The sequence below is a fragment of the Eretmochelys imbricata genome, chromosome 7, assembly GCF_965152235.1.
Source record: "Eretmochelys imbricata isolate rEreImb1 chromosome 7, rEreImb1.hap1, whole genome shotgun sequence".
Classification (NCBI taxonomy): Eukaryota; Metazoa; Chordata; order Testudines; family Cheloniidae; genus Eretmochelys; species Eretmochelys imbricata.
In genome coordinates, this window is record NC_135578.1 from 81,201,760 (window position 1) to 81,218,510 (window position 16,751).

Below are 16,751 nucleotides of genomic sequence, written 5' to 3' on the forward strand. Positions count from 1 at the left end.
CTAGTGAAATGGAGTCAGTCAAGAGATGCTTGAAAGTTTGAGATTAGATTTTTCTATATGTCCAAAAACTAACGTACATTGTACATTACATAATGTTTTTGAAGTAAATCTAATGTAATTCATATGACGTAATGAGAAACTAAAGCTGAGTTCAAATTAGGAGTCTATTCTCTTCCCCTGTCATGTTAGCAGTGAGATCCCTATGCCTGGAAAAATACCTCATTGTTGTCTGACATAAACTAGTATGTTAATAGGTATAAGTACTGTACAGATTGTAGCTCTATTATTTGCTGTAATTATGTGTTCCAAAAACAATCAACCATTTATTCTTTCAACTGTCAGTTTAATTTGCCTAAGGTATCTCTCTGCTTAGGGCAATAAGCCATCTGTTTTGTTGTTAAACTGCCTTCTGGTTGTCAAGTTTTTGTTATGATAAACTGTAATCTTGCCTTGCAGGTGGTACAGTGAAGGAAAGGAGCTTGAAAACTCACCAGATATTCACATTATCCAGTCAGGAGATCTGCACTCATTGATTATAGTTGAAGCTTTTGAAGAGGACACCGGACGTTATTCTTGCTTTGCTTCAAACATCTATGGGACAGACTCAACTTCTGCAGAGATATACATAGAAGGTAACATTATAAATCTTTGCAAAATGAACTGATTATAAATCTTTAAAAACAGAAAGATGTGTTTTATTTACTAGCACTAAATTTACTGGTTTGCTGCACAGCTGATCAGCGGAAAGTCAACAATTCCAGTCTATTAATACATTTTATCATTTTCTCTCTGAAAGTTCTTTTATATAGGTATTCTTATTGCTCTTTAAATACATTTTTACTAAGCCTTGAGCCTGCAACAAACTCAGATCCAGGACCTCTTGCAGATCTCATTGTAAGATCAGGGACTAAAAGTGCTGAGATTGTTATACCGCTCTATAGTGCTTTTCTGTAGCTCCTCTAGAAAAAAGAAAACTCAACCTATGTGTCTAATTCCCCATCAATCTGTTTTTCTCGCACTTGTTGCACAAACATTTGAGGAATATGATAGTTCTAGCAATAATTATTATTTCAACAAGGAAAACTGAAATGTAGCCTGAGATTAACCTGTTATCCCCAACTTGCAGCTGTATACAAACAAGTCCGACACATACTTTGATCCTTATATCTGCATATAATATGTACTGTAAATGAAACTGAATGTATTTGTTTTCACAGATTTAAGCCTCTTATCTCATATTTTCCATCCTTATGTTCCAAAACCAAGCCATTTAGCTTAAAGTGAGTTCTGTCTATCATGGCTAGGTTTTTACACTGGACCCATTATCATAGTAGCTGGAGGGCCTCACAAGTTTTAAAAGAAATTCATAGGATCTTGGTTTCTCTCTCTCTTTCCAGACTCTAAGCAGAAGGGGTTTTTATGTCATATTTTTGTTAAGAGTGTGTGTTTATTGTGAGTTATATGACCTAACTTAGTTTGGCACTATTCCCCTCCTAACTGGTCAGCTGCTCTTGGTGCCAAAAACTATTAACTGGCTAAACACTGGCTGTAACACTACTACCGACAATAAAGAAATCTCAGTACGAGGTAACTCTTGTATTGTAGCTCATGTAGGGCAAAATTACCTTCTATTTCAGACATTTACACTTTTGCTTGGTTTCAGCCTTGTGAGCCACATTTTGGAGAAAAACGGGAAAACAAAATAAAATTGTGCAAAAATATTAACATGCAGTTTAATATTTGTGGTTGCACGGGAAAGAACAGGGGGGCCTTCAATCAAGCAGACAGTGACCCTTTATTGAGTTCTGATTGGTTAAAGATGTCTCACTTTGGGATCTACATCTCTGTGTAGATAGAATGAGGGTCACCTCACCAGAGCCTTTTCATTTTTTATGGGAATGAAGAGGCACCTCTTTTGTAAACTTAATTGCTCTTCAGTTGATTCAGGCCCTGAATTAACAAAGGACTCTTATAAGCTTAGTTTATTTTAATGGCTTATCCCAACGCTTTACTCAACTCTGTCCTAAGGGTCAAAGGCAAAGTTTAAACCTTGTTACCCCAATTTCATTTGTGATTTCAGTCTCATAAAATGTAATAGAATAACAACATTATTCTATTTTTTCAGTCATTTTAATTGTAATAATATATTTCCATGGGTGTATTCTCTTATTTTTATATAATAGAAAGATAGTTTTCAAGTTTTCAGTTATTTATCTTACTACTTCCAATCATTACATTTTTAAAAATTGCTCTGGAATGGGAATATTGATTTTAATATACATTTTGATATCTATGTAGAGTAAAGTTTTTCCTTGTATCTATTTGGTTCCAAAATTGAATATTTAAAGTGTAAGAGTATTTATGGGATATATATATATGTGCCTTCTACTTGGTTTGGCAATGTAATATTACATTGCCAAACCTAGCAAAACCTGCTGTAGTTCCATTTTCTATGTATTTTGTACATGCTACTGTATTTAGGGCCAGATTGTGAGATCCTTACTCTTGCTAATGAGTATCTTACACCGTGACTACTCCCATTAAACTCAATGAGACTGTTTGCGGAGGAAGGTACTACTCAATATAAAGGTATCACAAACTATCCCTTAATAATATTCTCTCTCTGTTTCTGTAATTTGCCAATGAAGAGACAAATCATGGGAAGTGCTGATTACCTGCAACACCCACTTAAAACAGTGGGAGTTGTGGGTACTCAGCAGGCGCTTACTACCTCTCCAGATTTGGGCCACAATCTGCTTTTATAAAAGACAATTGGAATTGGATAGGAGACACCGCAATGGAGACATTCTCTACTAGGCACCTCAAAGAAAAAAACAGATTCTGATCACAGGGAAAGCAGAGTCAGATATTGTCTTGAGTACCAGGCCACTGACAAATGGAGCTATGATTCCTCTTACCAAAACAGTGCTAAATGGGCAGTGGCTGGAGGAGGAACCAGTAACCCGAAGAATACTATATGTGGTTACAGGTCCCTGATGTTTTTGTGGTAGTAATACCAAACATCTAAGTATAAGCTCTTATTTGACTACACAATATTTCCAAAGGCATGTGCCACAGAGCATAGAACAGTCAAAAGACTTAGATATTAGTGACATTTTAAGGAGGAATTGTGGGGCATCGAGCCAGACATTCACTTCAGATGCTGTTTTCCTCGCTTGAATCCATCCCATTTCAAATCTGTATTGGCCCAAGATTTATCATTAGTAGTGTTGGATTTAATTCAGTATACTGTATTACTTCGTTTTTACTGCACATAATCTTTTGGTTTGTTTTAACTTTATAATCCTAATTTTAAAAGGCTATATAAGAAATCCTAATAATGGAGGTTTGCGTACTTGCTAGACAAATTACTGAAAATTTTGATTCCATGTGAAATGTTTTTCCCTTCCACAGGTGCCTCCTCTTCTGAATCTGAAGGTGAAATTAGCACAGAAGAAATGGATCAGTAAGTACTGCTTGTGTTAAGATATTCCAAAAATGTTATTGAAAAAAAAAAGTAGGTGTGTGATTAAGTTTTTAAAATATTTTTAACCTCTAAAATATAAAATGGGAGAATTTGTGGTTGTTTAAGTGAGCAGTTTCCCTTCTGCAAAGTGGTAGGTGCACAGATTCTCAGTGTGGGTCACCACCTGTCTGTAGCCATAAAGTACAGAACCAGAAGTTGACTGGATGCTTGACAAAAGACTACAAAAGACTACCCCCCCTTTCCAGGGACCCCCGCAGTTTCAAGACACTTCCAAAGCTAGCCCCTCTGGACTCTGAAACAAAAAACCCGAATCTCTCGTTCTGCATCAGCACCTTGCAAAAATAATACTCAGCAAGAAAAATTTTACTACTGCAGAGAACTGTAACCATAAGTTTAAAAGATCTCCCTTTTTCAGGAGGTCTGGATCCATGGACCTATCCCTTCAAAGAAGGGGAAATTGTCAGGTAAGCAACCACAAATTCTCCAATTCTCTCTCAGGGCTAGCTCCATAGATCCTCAGTGTGCGATTTTTTCAACAGTAACAAAATTCCTAGGGAACGATCAAAATAATGTCACTGAGAGAAAAGGATTCCCCTACTCTATGAAAGCACTGCAGCGTGCAAGACTTGCCTGTCAACATCTGCATCAGCTGAATACTGTGTATATCTTGTAAAACTTGGTAAATGAATACAGGGATGACCATGTCGTAGCTTTACAGATTTCATCATAAGAGACCTCCCTTTCTCATCTCATGATGCCACCAGCGCTTGTACTAAGTGAGCTCTGATGCCCATTGGAGGTTTGAATTGTTTTGCTCTATATGCCTCAGCAATGCATCAGCATATCCACTGTGAGATTGATGATTCTGATGCCTTAGTACTTTTATTTTTTTTGGATGAAATAAGACCAGTAAGGCTGTTTTTCTTATGCAGTTCTTTTCAGACAAAACTTTAAAGCTTTCCTTACATTCAGCTAATGCCATAGCTTCTCCTTTGGATGAGACGGATGTGGACAAAAAGAAGGCAATGAGATCTCTTGTGCTCAATGAAAAATCAAATCTACTTTTGGAATAAAGGTGGGATGCATTCTCAAATTCACCTTATCTTTGTGAAACTTGCAGCAGGATGGATCAACTGAAAAAGCTCCCTACTCTGACAACCTTCTTGCCAAAGTGATAGCGATCAAAAACGTCTTTTGATAGTCAATTAATACAATGAAACTGATTTCATAGGTTCAAAGGGCGCCTGGATTAAGGCATTGAGCAGCACAATGTTCAAATCCCAAGACAAAGCTTGCTGCACCTTATGGAGATGCAATAGCTGAACAACTGTAATGAAGCACTGAGATTGTTGAAGATGACTCAGAAATTTACTATACATCTATGCTGTTGCCACATTTGGATCAGTGACTGAGTCGCTTGAGTGAGCCCCTCCTTGGATGGGACTCTGATTAGAATGTTGCCCAGAAAAGGGTATACCTGTATCCTCTTCTGCCTGCGAAGGTCCATTATAAAGTAAAATTATGAACATAAGCTAAAATTATGACTGAAATGTATTTATCAGACTAGTATGGGGAGTGGGTAAACCTGTTCCTCGAAGACAAAGGACAAGCTGATGCCTCTAGCCAGGTGTCATCAAAGTTGATTGTCATCACCTGTCAAGAGGCCATTCTTTGGCAATGAAGAGGGACAGGAATAGGTTGAGCTGCATTTTAACAAACAACATGGAACCTCTTTCACCACAAGACTCTGTGTCTCCATCCTCACAGTGGGAAGGCATTTTATCTAGGCATAACTCCAGGAAAATGCAGGAACTCTGCTGAACAAGTGAGGCATTATATCTAGTGTTGGAATTTGTATTGCAGGAAGATTTGTTTCTCCCCTTTCAGGCTTAGCCTTGGTCCATTTGCTTTTGCAATAGTCTTGCCTTCTGTGATTAGAGGAGTAGTCATGAAAAGGATATATAGGCTGTAATAAGACCAGCTATTCCTTTTCCTGGATTTGGAGTTAAGAGGGTTCCGTAAAGCCATTTTTAATTTAATTGAGGATTCCACCACCATTTTGTCAAACTACTCCCCACATAAGCAACTTCCTGAATATTTTGAAGCCCCTAACATGATTTCAGCCTGTATATTTCCAGCTCATTATGAGAGGTGCCATCTGGTCACCAAATTGGAGGCCAAGATATGTGCTGAAAACATCAAAGCATCCCTGGTTGCATCAACTTTGAATGCTGAAACCATTGAGATGTTCTTTAACTCCAAACCTAACTACAATGATTTCTTAGCCTTTTTTGGCAGTTTGGCTGCCAAACTGTCAGTCAAAGCCAGTACCACAGAGAGGAACATACAGCCTCAAATGACTCAGGTTGGCTTGGTTCATGAATCTTCCTCAAATTTTGGAATTGACATGAAGCTAGAGTTGAGCAAATAACTGATTTTTCAGCTTGGTGACTGTACCAACTTTTTTGTTTGTTTGTTTTGTTTCTGCTTTGGGTGTTTTTTAAACTCCCTATTTCTGTTGTTCTTCTTTGTTTTTTAAATAAGTCTAGCTGAATTTCAAAATGAAATGTCATTTCAAAACAAAAAGTCAAAACATTTTGTTTCAAAAATGTTGAAATAAAACATTCAGACTTTTTTTAAAATAATTTGTTTTGGCTGAAACTATTAACTGAATTTGACCAATCAACTGCATTTTTTGGCAAATAAAACTATTTGAAATTTTTGCCCTGCTCTACCAAAAGCCCTACATGAAATCAGGAGAGTTCCACCAGTCTTCAAGTTTCAAAATGAAAGTTTTGCACAGCACTAGCAATGGCTTTTCTAAGGGTCTCATTCCTAACCGTTCTTCTCTTTCGCAAGATTATTATAGGATGAGCTATTTGATGCCTCCAGGTCTGTCAACTATTTTCCTGCTCTTAAAAAGATGGGAAAACACCACCTGATTGTTGTCTCCAGGTTGCTTGCTTCAGTTAGGTTTTGAAGCCATGTACTGCAGTCCTATATTTCTTGGTAAAGAGAATGCTGCTCTGAGTTAGTAGCTAGATGTCCCCAAAGAACAGGATGATGTTGGACTAGATGTAGGATAACCAGAATTTCCTTTTCTTGCTACTTAGCTTCCAGCTGTCATCACATGAACCTGAATATTCTATATTTAAAGGAAATGAATACTACATCATCTGCTAAAAACATAACAATTCTCACATTTGCAAATAAGAAAGCAATGTTTCCTAAAGCTGAATACTCAGTTTGCAGCAGTGTTTTTTCAGACTCTTGAGTCTGGCTTCCCTGGGAAGGCTCTGATACCTTCCAGAGGAGGTGCACATATGGCCCAAAGAAAATGAAAAAGAAGACTGGCTCTTCGTTTTAATCATTTTTACTTAGCGCTAAAAATAAAACAGAACCAGCTATCATATTCAGGATGTTAGCTGAATTATAAATGGAAATGACATAGCAGAAATAAAAAAACCGTAATTACATCTGTAAAATGTGCTACCAAAATTCTTAATATTTTTGTCAAAGTGAAGATATTCCTGCTGCTCTTTTTTAAGAACCAGATTATTTATTCTGTGTCATAGTGGACAACAACATTTCTGTTAGACTCTGAGAGCCAGATCCTCACATGTGCCTAAGGAGTATTGAGTACAATTGAGGAAGGAATGGTATGCACCCCTTGTTCCTAAAGTTGGCTCTGTGCTGGTCCAATCCCCCACAATAGATTGGAGCAGTTTTAGAGATACAAATTTGGTTAATCCATGCTGGTTTTTATAATATACTGTAAAACTAAATCAGCCACCTGAGTAGTATATGGCAAATTTATGCAACAAAATTATTAACTCCACATATATATTCCCACATGAAATTGACTTTATCATATTGATTTAGATGAGACCTAAAGTTAATCCTAAAATGAAGTTTTTATAGTATTGTAATACCGTGCATATTATGGGAGCATAATCAGAGAGAACATCTATGCAATACTATCCACTACTCACAAAAGCACAGTGCTCATTTTTAGAAAAAATTGTTTGTTTGTTTAAATATTTCACAGAGTCCAGAAACCAACTGATGTCTCTTTGAATGCACCATCTCCTGCTACTAACAGTACAACCACTCATCAAGAGACACCAAAGGTGCCATCTACTGTGGGTCAGCCAGTTTATCAGGTACAGGAGACAATATTCTATATGATCTATTTAAGAAAAATCTTTCTTTAAAATATACATCTTATACAGTTCAATTTTTACACACGATGTGCCTGTCTGATAGACTTGTAGCTCTGCACCTCATGACGATACGTGGCTGCATGCACACATAGATATCATGACTGCTAGCTAACCATATAACACATGGCAGAGAGAGTGGAGCCTCTTGCTCCCAGAGCATAGGCATCAGAAGCCCCGGGAAAGTGGTGGGTTTCAGAGCCCAAGCCTAAAGGTCTACACAGCTTTTTTTAGCTCTATAGCACGAGCCTGACACTGTAGACCTAGGCTCGCCTCTGAGATTTGCTGCCAAGGGTTTTAAAATGCAGCATAGCCATACCCTATGGGTATGTCTACACTATGAAATTAGGTTGAATTTACAGAAATCGTTTTTTTAGAAATCGTTTTATACAGTCGATTGTGTGTGTCCCCACACAAAATGCTCTAAGTGCATTAAGTGCATTAACTCGGCAGAGTGCTTCCACAGTACCGAGGCAAGCATCGACTTCCGGAGTGTTGCACTGTGAGTAGCTATCCCACAGTTCCCGCAGTCTCCGCTGCCCATTGGAATTCTGGGTTGAGATCCCAATGCCTGATGGGGCAAAAAACATTGTCGCGCGTGGTTCTGGGTACATGTTGTCAGGCCCTCCCTCCCTCCCTCTGTGAAAGCAACGGCAGACAATCATTTCACGCCTTTTTTCCTGAGTTACCTGTGCAGACGCCATACCACAGCAAGCATGGAGCCCACTCAGCTCACTGTCACCGTATGTCTCCTGGGTGCTGGCAGACGCGGTACTGCATTGCTACACAGCAGCAGCAACCCATTGCCTTGTGGCAGCAGATGGTGCAATAGGCCTGAAAATCATCCTCATCGTGTCCGAGGTGCTCCTGGCCGCCTCAGTAAGGTTGGTCAGGAGCGCCCGGGCAGACATGGGTGCAGGGACTAAATTAGGAGTGACTCGACCAGATCATTCTCTTTAGTCCTGCAGGCAGTCCTATTGCACCATCTTCTGCCGAGCAGCCAGGAGATGTGGATGGCTTGCAGTCCTACTGCACTGTCTGCTGCCAGCCAAAGATGTAAAAGATAGATGGAGTGGATCAAAACAAGAAATAGACCAGATTTGTTTTGTATTCATTTGCTCCCCCCTCCCTCCCTCCTTCCCTCTGTGATACCAACGGCCGACAATCGTTTTGGTGAGGTCTGTCAGGGGCACCTTGAAAACTTTAATAAGAGATTCAGTCCTGCCTGAAATACCAGAGGGAGGGATAGCTTAGTGGGTTGAGCATTGGCCTGCTAAACCCAGGGTTTTGAGTTCAATCGTTGACGGGGCCATTCTGTGTGACAGTTGTTTTTGTTTCTCCTTGATGTAAAGCCACCCCCTTTGTTGATTTTAATTCCCTGTAAGCCAACCCTGTAAGCCATGTCATCATTCACCCCTCCCTCCATCAGAGCAACGGCAGACAATCGTTCTGCGCCTTTTTTCTGTGCAGACGCCATACCACGGCAAGCATGGAGCCCACTCAGATCACTTTGGCAATTAGGAGCACATTAAACACAACGCGCATTATCCAGCAGTATATGCAGCACCAGAATCTGGCAAAGCGAAATCGGGCCAGTAGGCGACGTCAGCGCGCTGACGAGAGTGATGAGGACATGGACACAGACTTCTCTCAAAGCACGGGCCCTGGCAATGAGGGCTTCATGGTGCTAATGGGGCAGGTTAATGCGGTGGAACACCGATTCTGGGTCCGGGAAAAAAGCACAGACTGGTGGGACCGCATAGTGTTGCAGGTCTGGGAGGATTCCCAGTGGCTGTGAAACTTTTGCATGCGTAAGGGCACTTTCATGGAAGTTTGTGACTTGCTTTCCCCTGCCCTGAAGCGCATGAATACCAAGATGAGAGCAGCCCTCACAGTTGAGAAGCAAGTGGCAATAGCCGTGTGGAAGCTTGCAACACCAGCTACCAGTCAGTCGGGAATCAATTTGGAGTGGGCAAATCTACTGTGGGAGCTGCTGTGATGCAAGTAGCCAACGCAATCAAAGATCTGCTGATATCAAGGGTAGTGACCCTGGGAAATGTGCAGGTCATAGTGGATGGCTTTGCTGAAATGGGATTTCCTAACTGTGGTGGGGCCATAGATGGAACTCATATCCCTATCTTGGCACCGGAGCACCACGCCGGCGAGTACATAAACCACAAGGGGTACTTTTCAATAGTGCTGCAAGCACTGGTGGATCACAAGGGACGTTTCACCAACATCAACGTGGGATGGCTGGGAAAGGTACATGACGCTCGCATCTTCAGGAACTCTGGTCTGTTTCAAAAGCTGCAAGAAGGGACTTTATTCCCAGACCAGAAAATAACCGTTGGGGATGTTGAAATGCCTATAGTTATCGTTGGGGACCCAGCCTACCCCTTAATGCCATGGCTCATGAAGCCATACACAGGCAGCCTGGACAGTAGTCAGGAGCTGTTCAACTACAGGCTGAGCAAGTGCAGAATGGTGGTAGAATGTGCATTTGGACATTTATAAGCGCGCTGGCGCAGTTTACTGACTCGGTTAGACCTCAGCGAAACCAATATTCCCACTGTTATTACTGCTTGCTGTGTGCTCCACAATATCTTTGAGAGTAAGGGGGAGACGTTTATGGTGGAGTGGGAGTTTGAGGCAAATCACCTGGCCGCTGGTTACACGCAGCCAGACACCAGGGCGGTTAGAAGAGCACAGGAGGGCGTGATGCGCATCAGAGAAGCTTTGAAAACCAGTTTCATGACTGGACAGGCTACGGTGTGAAAATTCTGTTTGTTTCTCCTTGATGAAACCCCCCGCCCCTTGGTTCACTCTACTTCCCTGTAAGCTAACCGCCCTCCCCTCCTCCCTTCGATCACCACTTGTAGAGGCAATAACGTCATTGTTGCTTCACATTCATGCATTCTTTATTAATTCATCACACAAATAGGGGGATAACTGCCAAGGTAGCCCGGGAGGGGTGGTGGAGGACAGAAGCACCAGGAAGGGTGGTGGAAGAGGGAGAGACAAGGCCACACAGCACTTTAAAAGTTTAAAACTTTAAAACTTATTGAATGCCAGCCTTCTGTTGCTTGGGCAATCCTCTGGGGTGGAGTGGCTGGGTGACCGGAGGGCACCTCACCGTGTTCTTGGGCATCTGGGTGAGGAGGCTATGGAACTTGGGGAGGAAGGCGGTTGGTTACACAGGGGCTGTAGTGGCGGTCTTTGCTCCTGCTGCCTTTCCTGCAGCTCAACCATACGCTGGAGCATATTAGTTTGATCCTCCAGCAGCCTCAGCATTGAATCCTGCCTCCTCTCATCATGCTGCTGCCACCTTTCAGCTTCAGCCCTCTCTTCAGCCCGCCACTTACTCTCTTCCACTCGCCACCTCTCCTCCCGGTCATTTTGTGCTTTCCTGCACTCTGACATTGTCTGCCTTCACGCATTCATATGTGCTCTGTCAGAGTGGGAGGACAGCATGAGCTCAGAGAACATTTCATTGCAAGTGCATTTTTTTCACCTTCTAATCTTCACTAGTCTCTGGGAAGGAGAAGATCCTGTAATACTTGAAACACATGCAGCTGGTGGAGGAAAAAAACAGGACAGTGGTATTTCAAAAGACACATTTTATAGCACAATGGGTACACTCTTTCACGGTAAACCTTGCTGTTAACATTACATACATAGCACATGTGCTTTCGTTCCAAGGTCGCATTTTGCCTCCCCCCACCACGTGGCTAGCCCCTCAACCCTCACTCTTCCACATGGCTAACAGCGGGGAACATTTCTGTTCAGCCACAGGCAAACAGCCCAGCAGGAACAGCACCTCTGAATGTCCCCTTAAGAAAAGAACCCTATTTCAACCAGGTGACCATGAATGATATCACTCTCCTGAGGATAACAAAGAGAGATAAAGAACGGATGTTGTTTGAATGCCAGCAAACATACACTGCAATGCTTTGTTCTACAATGATTTCCAAGTATGTGCTACTGGCCTGGAGTGGTAAAGTGTCCTACCACAGTGGCCAGAATAAGGATGCCCTCCCCAGAAACCTTTTGCAAAGGCTTTGGGAGTACATCCAGGAGAGCCGCGAATGCCAGGGCAAATTAATCATTAAACATGCTTGCTTTTAAACCATGTATAGTATTTTAAAAGGTACACTCACCAGAGGTCCCTTCTCCACCTGGCGGGTCCGGGAGGCAGCCTTGGGTGGGTTCCGGGGGTACTGGCTCCAGGTCCAGGGTGAGAAACAGTTCTTGGCTGTCGGGAAAAGCGGTTTCTCCGCTTGCTTGCTGTGAGCTATCTACAACTTCATCATCATCATCTTCCTCATCCCCAAAACTTGCTTCCGTGTTGCCTCCATTTCCACTGAAGGAGTCAAACAACACAGCTGGGATAGTGGTGGCTGAACCCCCTAAAATGGCATGCAGCTCATCATAGAAGTGGCATGTTTGGGGCTCTGACCCGGAGAGGCCGTTTGCCTCTCTGGTTTTCTGGTAGGCTTGCCTCAGCTCCTTAAGTTTCCACGTGGCACTGCTTCAGGTCCCTGTTATGGCCTCTGTCCTTCATGCCCTGGGAGATTTTGACAAATGTTTTGGCATTTCAAAAACTGGAATGGAGTTCTGATAGCATGGATTCCTCTCCCCATACAGCGATCAGATCCCATACCTCCTGTTCGGTCCATGTTGGAGCTCTTTTGCGATTCTGGACTTCTTCATGGTCCCCTCTGCTGATGAGCTCTGCATGGTCACCTCTGCTGACAAGCTCTGCACTCACCTGCAGCTTGCCACGCTGTCCAAACAGGAAATTGAAATTCAAAAGTTCGCAGGCCTTTACCTGGCCAGTGCATCTGAGTTGAGAGTGCTGTCCAGAGTGGTCACAATGGAGCACTCTGAGATAGCTCCCAGAGGCCAATACTGTCAAATTGGTCCACAGTACCCCAAATTCGACCCAGCAAGGCCAATTTCAGGGCTAATCCCCTTGTCGGGGGTGGAGTAAGGAAATGGATTTTAAGAGCCCTCTAAGTCAAAAAAAAGGGCTTCATCGTGTGGACAGGTGCAGGGTTAAATTGATTTAACGCAGCTAAATTCAACCTCTACTCCTAGTGTAGATCAGGGCTAAGACTATGAGGCAATGAGCAAAAGGAGCAGCTGTACCATCTCAGCCAATAGAGGGAATTCATGCACTCTCTACCAGGTCAGACATTCCATGTAGTAAAGGGCAGTTGCATCTGTAGATCAGTTCATTAGTGTCTTCACATTACAGACTGATTTGTTCACATTCAGTAGTGATAGACATATCATATAATGTAGCCTCTTTTTTCCTGATGGGACTCATTGCAATTAATTTTAATTCAGTGACACTGCTATGATTTGTGTTAAAATAGTTTCTATAATGTTTTTATTTAGCATATTATTTCATATTTTAATATTCCTATTTAGAGTTTTCTAATTGATCTTAGCTTATAATTCTTCTCCTTTCTGAAGGCAGAATATTTGCCTTTAAGAGTAAACTATTTCCCTCTGTACAGGAAACCGCTAGCCATATTGTTTAATTGAAAAGTTGTGAGCAGATATGACTGAATCCTTGATGACCAACTTCCTTAAAATGTTATGTCTAAGCCTATTTGCCTACTCTTTGCCAAGAGTATAAATGAGCTATTTATTTCGCCGGACTTCATTATACAGATAGTTAGTGGTGTATTGTATTGTACCTATATAATATTTAGGAAAGGTATGAAATACACTGGCAAAATATTATTTGTACAACACATTTTTACTATATTTTATGGCTTGATGAGCTAACAAAATAGTGCACCAAATTCAGCTCTCACTTATATTACGGTATAGCTGAATTAACCTCCTTTAAAGCAGAGTTACTCTGGATGTACACCACTGTAACTGAGAGCTGAATTTCTTTCAGGAAGTTAAATGTAAATAATGGCAGTTACACAATGGAATCGTGGTAACAATAGCACAAAGTAAAGATACCCATTTAACTGGACATCTTAGGTCTATTAGGAGGGAGTAAAATGGATAATAGCCAAGGTGTTAGACACAGTAGGTACAAGTCCTCCTTTGTTAAACTCTCTACACCTTCATTATCTTTTCCATTTTCTTATGTGAAATCATATAGATGAGGCATGCTCTCAAGAGACAAAGTGCTGTATATCAGTTCTGATTGACAAGGGAACAGGCCTTTCATTCTGTGACACTATACCAGTACAGAGAGGAGGATGTGTATAAGGATATTCAAAGTAGTTTTCACTCACCCATCTTTTCCTGGAAAATAATCTCTTACCGTTGTTTTGTTTTCCTCCTATGGACTCTAACGACTTAATTGCTCATCAGCTTTTTTCTCCTACAGACTTTGAGGGTCACATTTTCAAGAGTGGGCTTTCATTTTGTACTTTTATACTTGAATTAAACACAAATTGAGTAGTTAGGTGTGCAAATGTCCAGTTTGCAAACACAAATGCAGAAATTGTGCTCCCATGGTTGCATACACAATTTACTTCAGCAAAATTAAAGGCCATCTTAAAATGTGCTTCTATATGCTATCAAAATAAGATTACCTTGTGATTTCTGTAAGTCATTTTCACCTCAGAGGCTCAGTTTAGTTAACCAAAGGCTCACCATCATAGTCATTAGCACATCTCACTTACAAGAACTGAAAGGTTTATACATCTGCATAAGAAGTCTGTATACAGTAGCAAGTTACTGTGAAACAATTAGCCATCTTGGGCCAGATTTGTAAAGATATTTGGGCACTCAAAGATGCAGGTAGTTACCCAGTGGAATTTACAAAAGCCCACCTAATGCCTACCTGTATCTTTAGGCACTTGAATACCTTTAAAAATCTGGCCCCTTATGTATAGAAAACTCTCTGTGATGCTTTCCAGGGATACCTAGGGTCATGAGGCCCCTCGCTACCACCTGACCTTAGCATTAGGATGTCTTGTCAGTTCCCTGATTCTTGCTGTCTATGTTAGCAATAGACACACATTAACCCCCAAGGCCTCGAAGCCTCCCTCAGGCCTGCCCAGCCCATGACCCACTGAACACTCACTGAATTTATAGATTCTCTACTCCCAAAGGAAGAGTACACATCAGCTTACTACCTGTGACTCAGGATCACCACTCTTCTTAACACATCACATTTATATATATATTTATAGTGAAAACAAGATTACATTTATTATCAAAGAACAAAAATTCGAATTATAGTAAGTAAAAATATTGGAAACAAATGGTTACATATAAAACAAAATCATAACATGCTTTCTAGAGCCTAAACTTAATTCACGGGACATTCCTTAGCCTCATATAGCATGGCTTACCCCAAATCCTTTCTCCAGTGTTTTCAGCCAAGATGGCTGAGATCCTCCTTTCATAAGATCAAGCCCATTGCCAGTTTCTCTGCCCAGACTGAAGGATGCCCAGTGCACCTCTGTTTCCCCCAGTTACACCCCTAAAAGTTCATTATCTGTACTTGTAAACAGGATAACCCCTCTGTTGTTTTTTCCTCTAGCACTCGCAATCTATTCATAAGCATTTGAATTAATATGCAAATAGACTTCCATTGTAAAATACACAATACACAATGGTCAGCCAGGGAGATAAGTATCTCCTATCTCCTGCCTGGAGAAGTCTGACTCATTGCATATTATCTCTGTGTGACCTGCCTTTACCTACAAGACCTTAAGGATATAATGTTCTGTATATGTACAAAACTGATTACACATTATCTGCAGATACATTTCACAATAATTATGACGACGAATGTGACACATGCTTTCAGTAGAGACCTTACATGACCTCTTTTGGTGAACCCAGGGGATACCTGTAACCCTATGTACCCCTGTTTCCTGTCTGCCAGTGGCCATCAAGTAGTCCTTGGGTCACACTCCTCACTCTTAAATTCTGATGAACTAAAAATCTTGATTGTACTACCCTGGGGAGCCTGCTATACTTTTCAGCTCTTTACCAGACATTTTCAAGATATCAGTCAACACGGATTTTAGATGCCTATGTAAAAATGAGGTCTGCTGCACCATGGTAAATTTCTCCATTTCCTGGAATTAGGCTGGTAACGTCCAACCTGATGCTAAATCACTGAACTAATGGGAATTTGCTGTTGACTTCAACAAGAACAGGTCCTTTGAGTGAACCCAGCTTTGACAGCATTGCCTGGGGCATGCAAGCAAGTCCATCAGTTGTCCAGAAAAAGTCATCAGTTTCAATTTTGTTGGCTTGTAAGAGACTGCCTTTGAAATTTGAAAGCCTCCTCTCTCCAGTGAAACTGAAAATTTAATTATACTGCTTTTGGGCTATTTCTCCTCCCCCAGAAAGGAATTGTATATCAAGTTTTCGTCAGCAAGTTATGCAATGTAGATTAGAGAAACTCTGCCAGCAGCATGATATTTTCATTTTGATTCCACTCACCCAGCTGAGTAAGGTCAGTGCTGAGGTATTCCACCTCTGTAAATCTGTTTGCTTTGGCAGATGAAGGTCACATGTATGATTTAAATTTCTAAGAATTAACACCCCCTAAGTATTTTGTAAATCGGAATGCTCACTTAAAAGGAGCCTACCTCTCAGGCAGCCTACATGGATTTGCCTTGCTGCAGTACCCATGGCAGATACAATGCCTGTAATGAAGAATTCAGTCCTCTTTTTTAGGGTTAACATAGTCAAACAACTCTTTTTAAAAGGTTTAGTGGTACACAGGCAACAGCATACCCAGGAAGATTACTACCGTTATCAGTCTTCTACAGATCAACTTCTTTTCTCCAGTTTAAATATCCTAGTCTGGATCCTGAACCCCATTGTTTTTCATACTGTATACTAGGTAATGCCATGAAAGAACTCATGACTGTAAAACTAAACAGGCTTTTTATTATGAAAATTATTTACAGAAAAGCAACTGTAGCTATCATTCTAGTCACATGCACACAAACTGGCTTCCTCGTAACTAGGGTTGCCCACTCCCTATTTGCAGAAAACCTAATGCCCTTGCCACGCCCCGTCATGCCCCTTCTCTGAGGCTCCGC

General features: G+C 41.3%; 1 protein-coding gene across 1 annotated transcript in view; it reads left to right on the forward strand.

Moving 5' to 3' along the window:
- The window catches only part of MYPN (myopalladin), a 90,384-nt gene that overhangs the window by 15,761 nt on the left and 57,872 nt on the right, over nucleotides 1-16,751 (forward strand). The window contains exons 3-5 of the mRNA XM_077822842.1: nucleotides 457-632; nucleotides 3,415-3,466; nucleotides 7,536-7,650. Coding sequence (XP_077678968.1) covers nucleotides 457-632; nucleotides 3,415-3,466; nucleotides 7,536-7,650 — 343 coding nt within the window. The remainder of the gene's footprint in view (nucleotides 1-456; nucleotides 633-3,414; nucleotides 3,467-7,535; nucleotides 7,651-16,751) is intronic.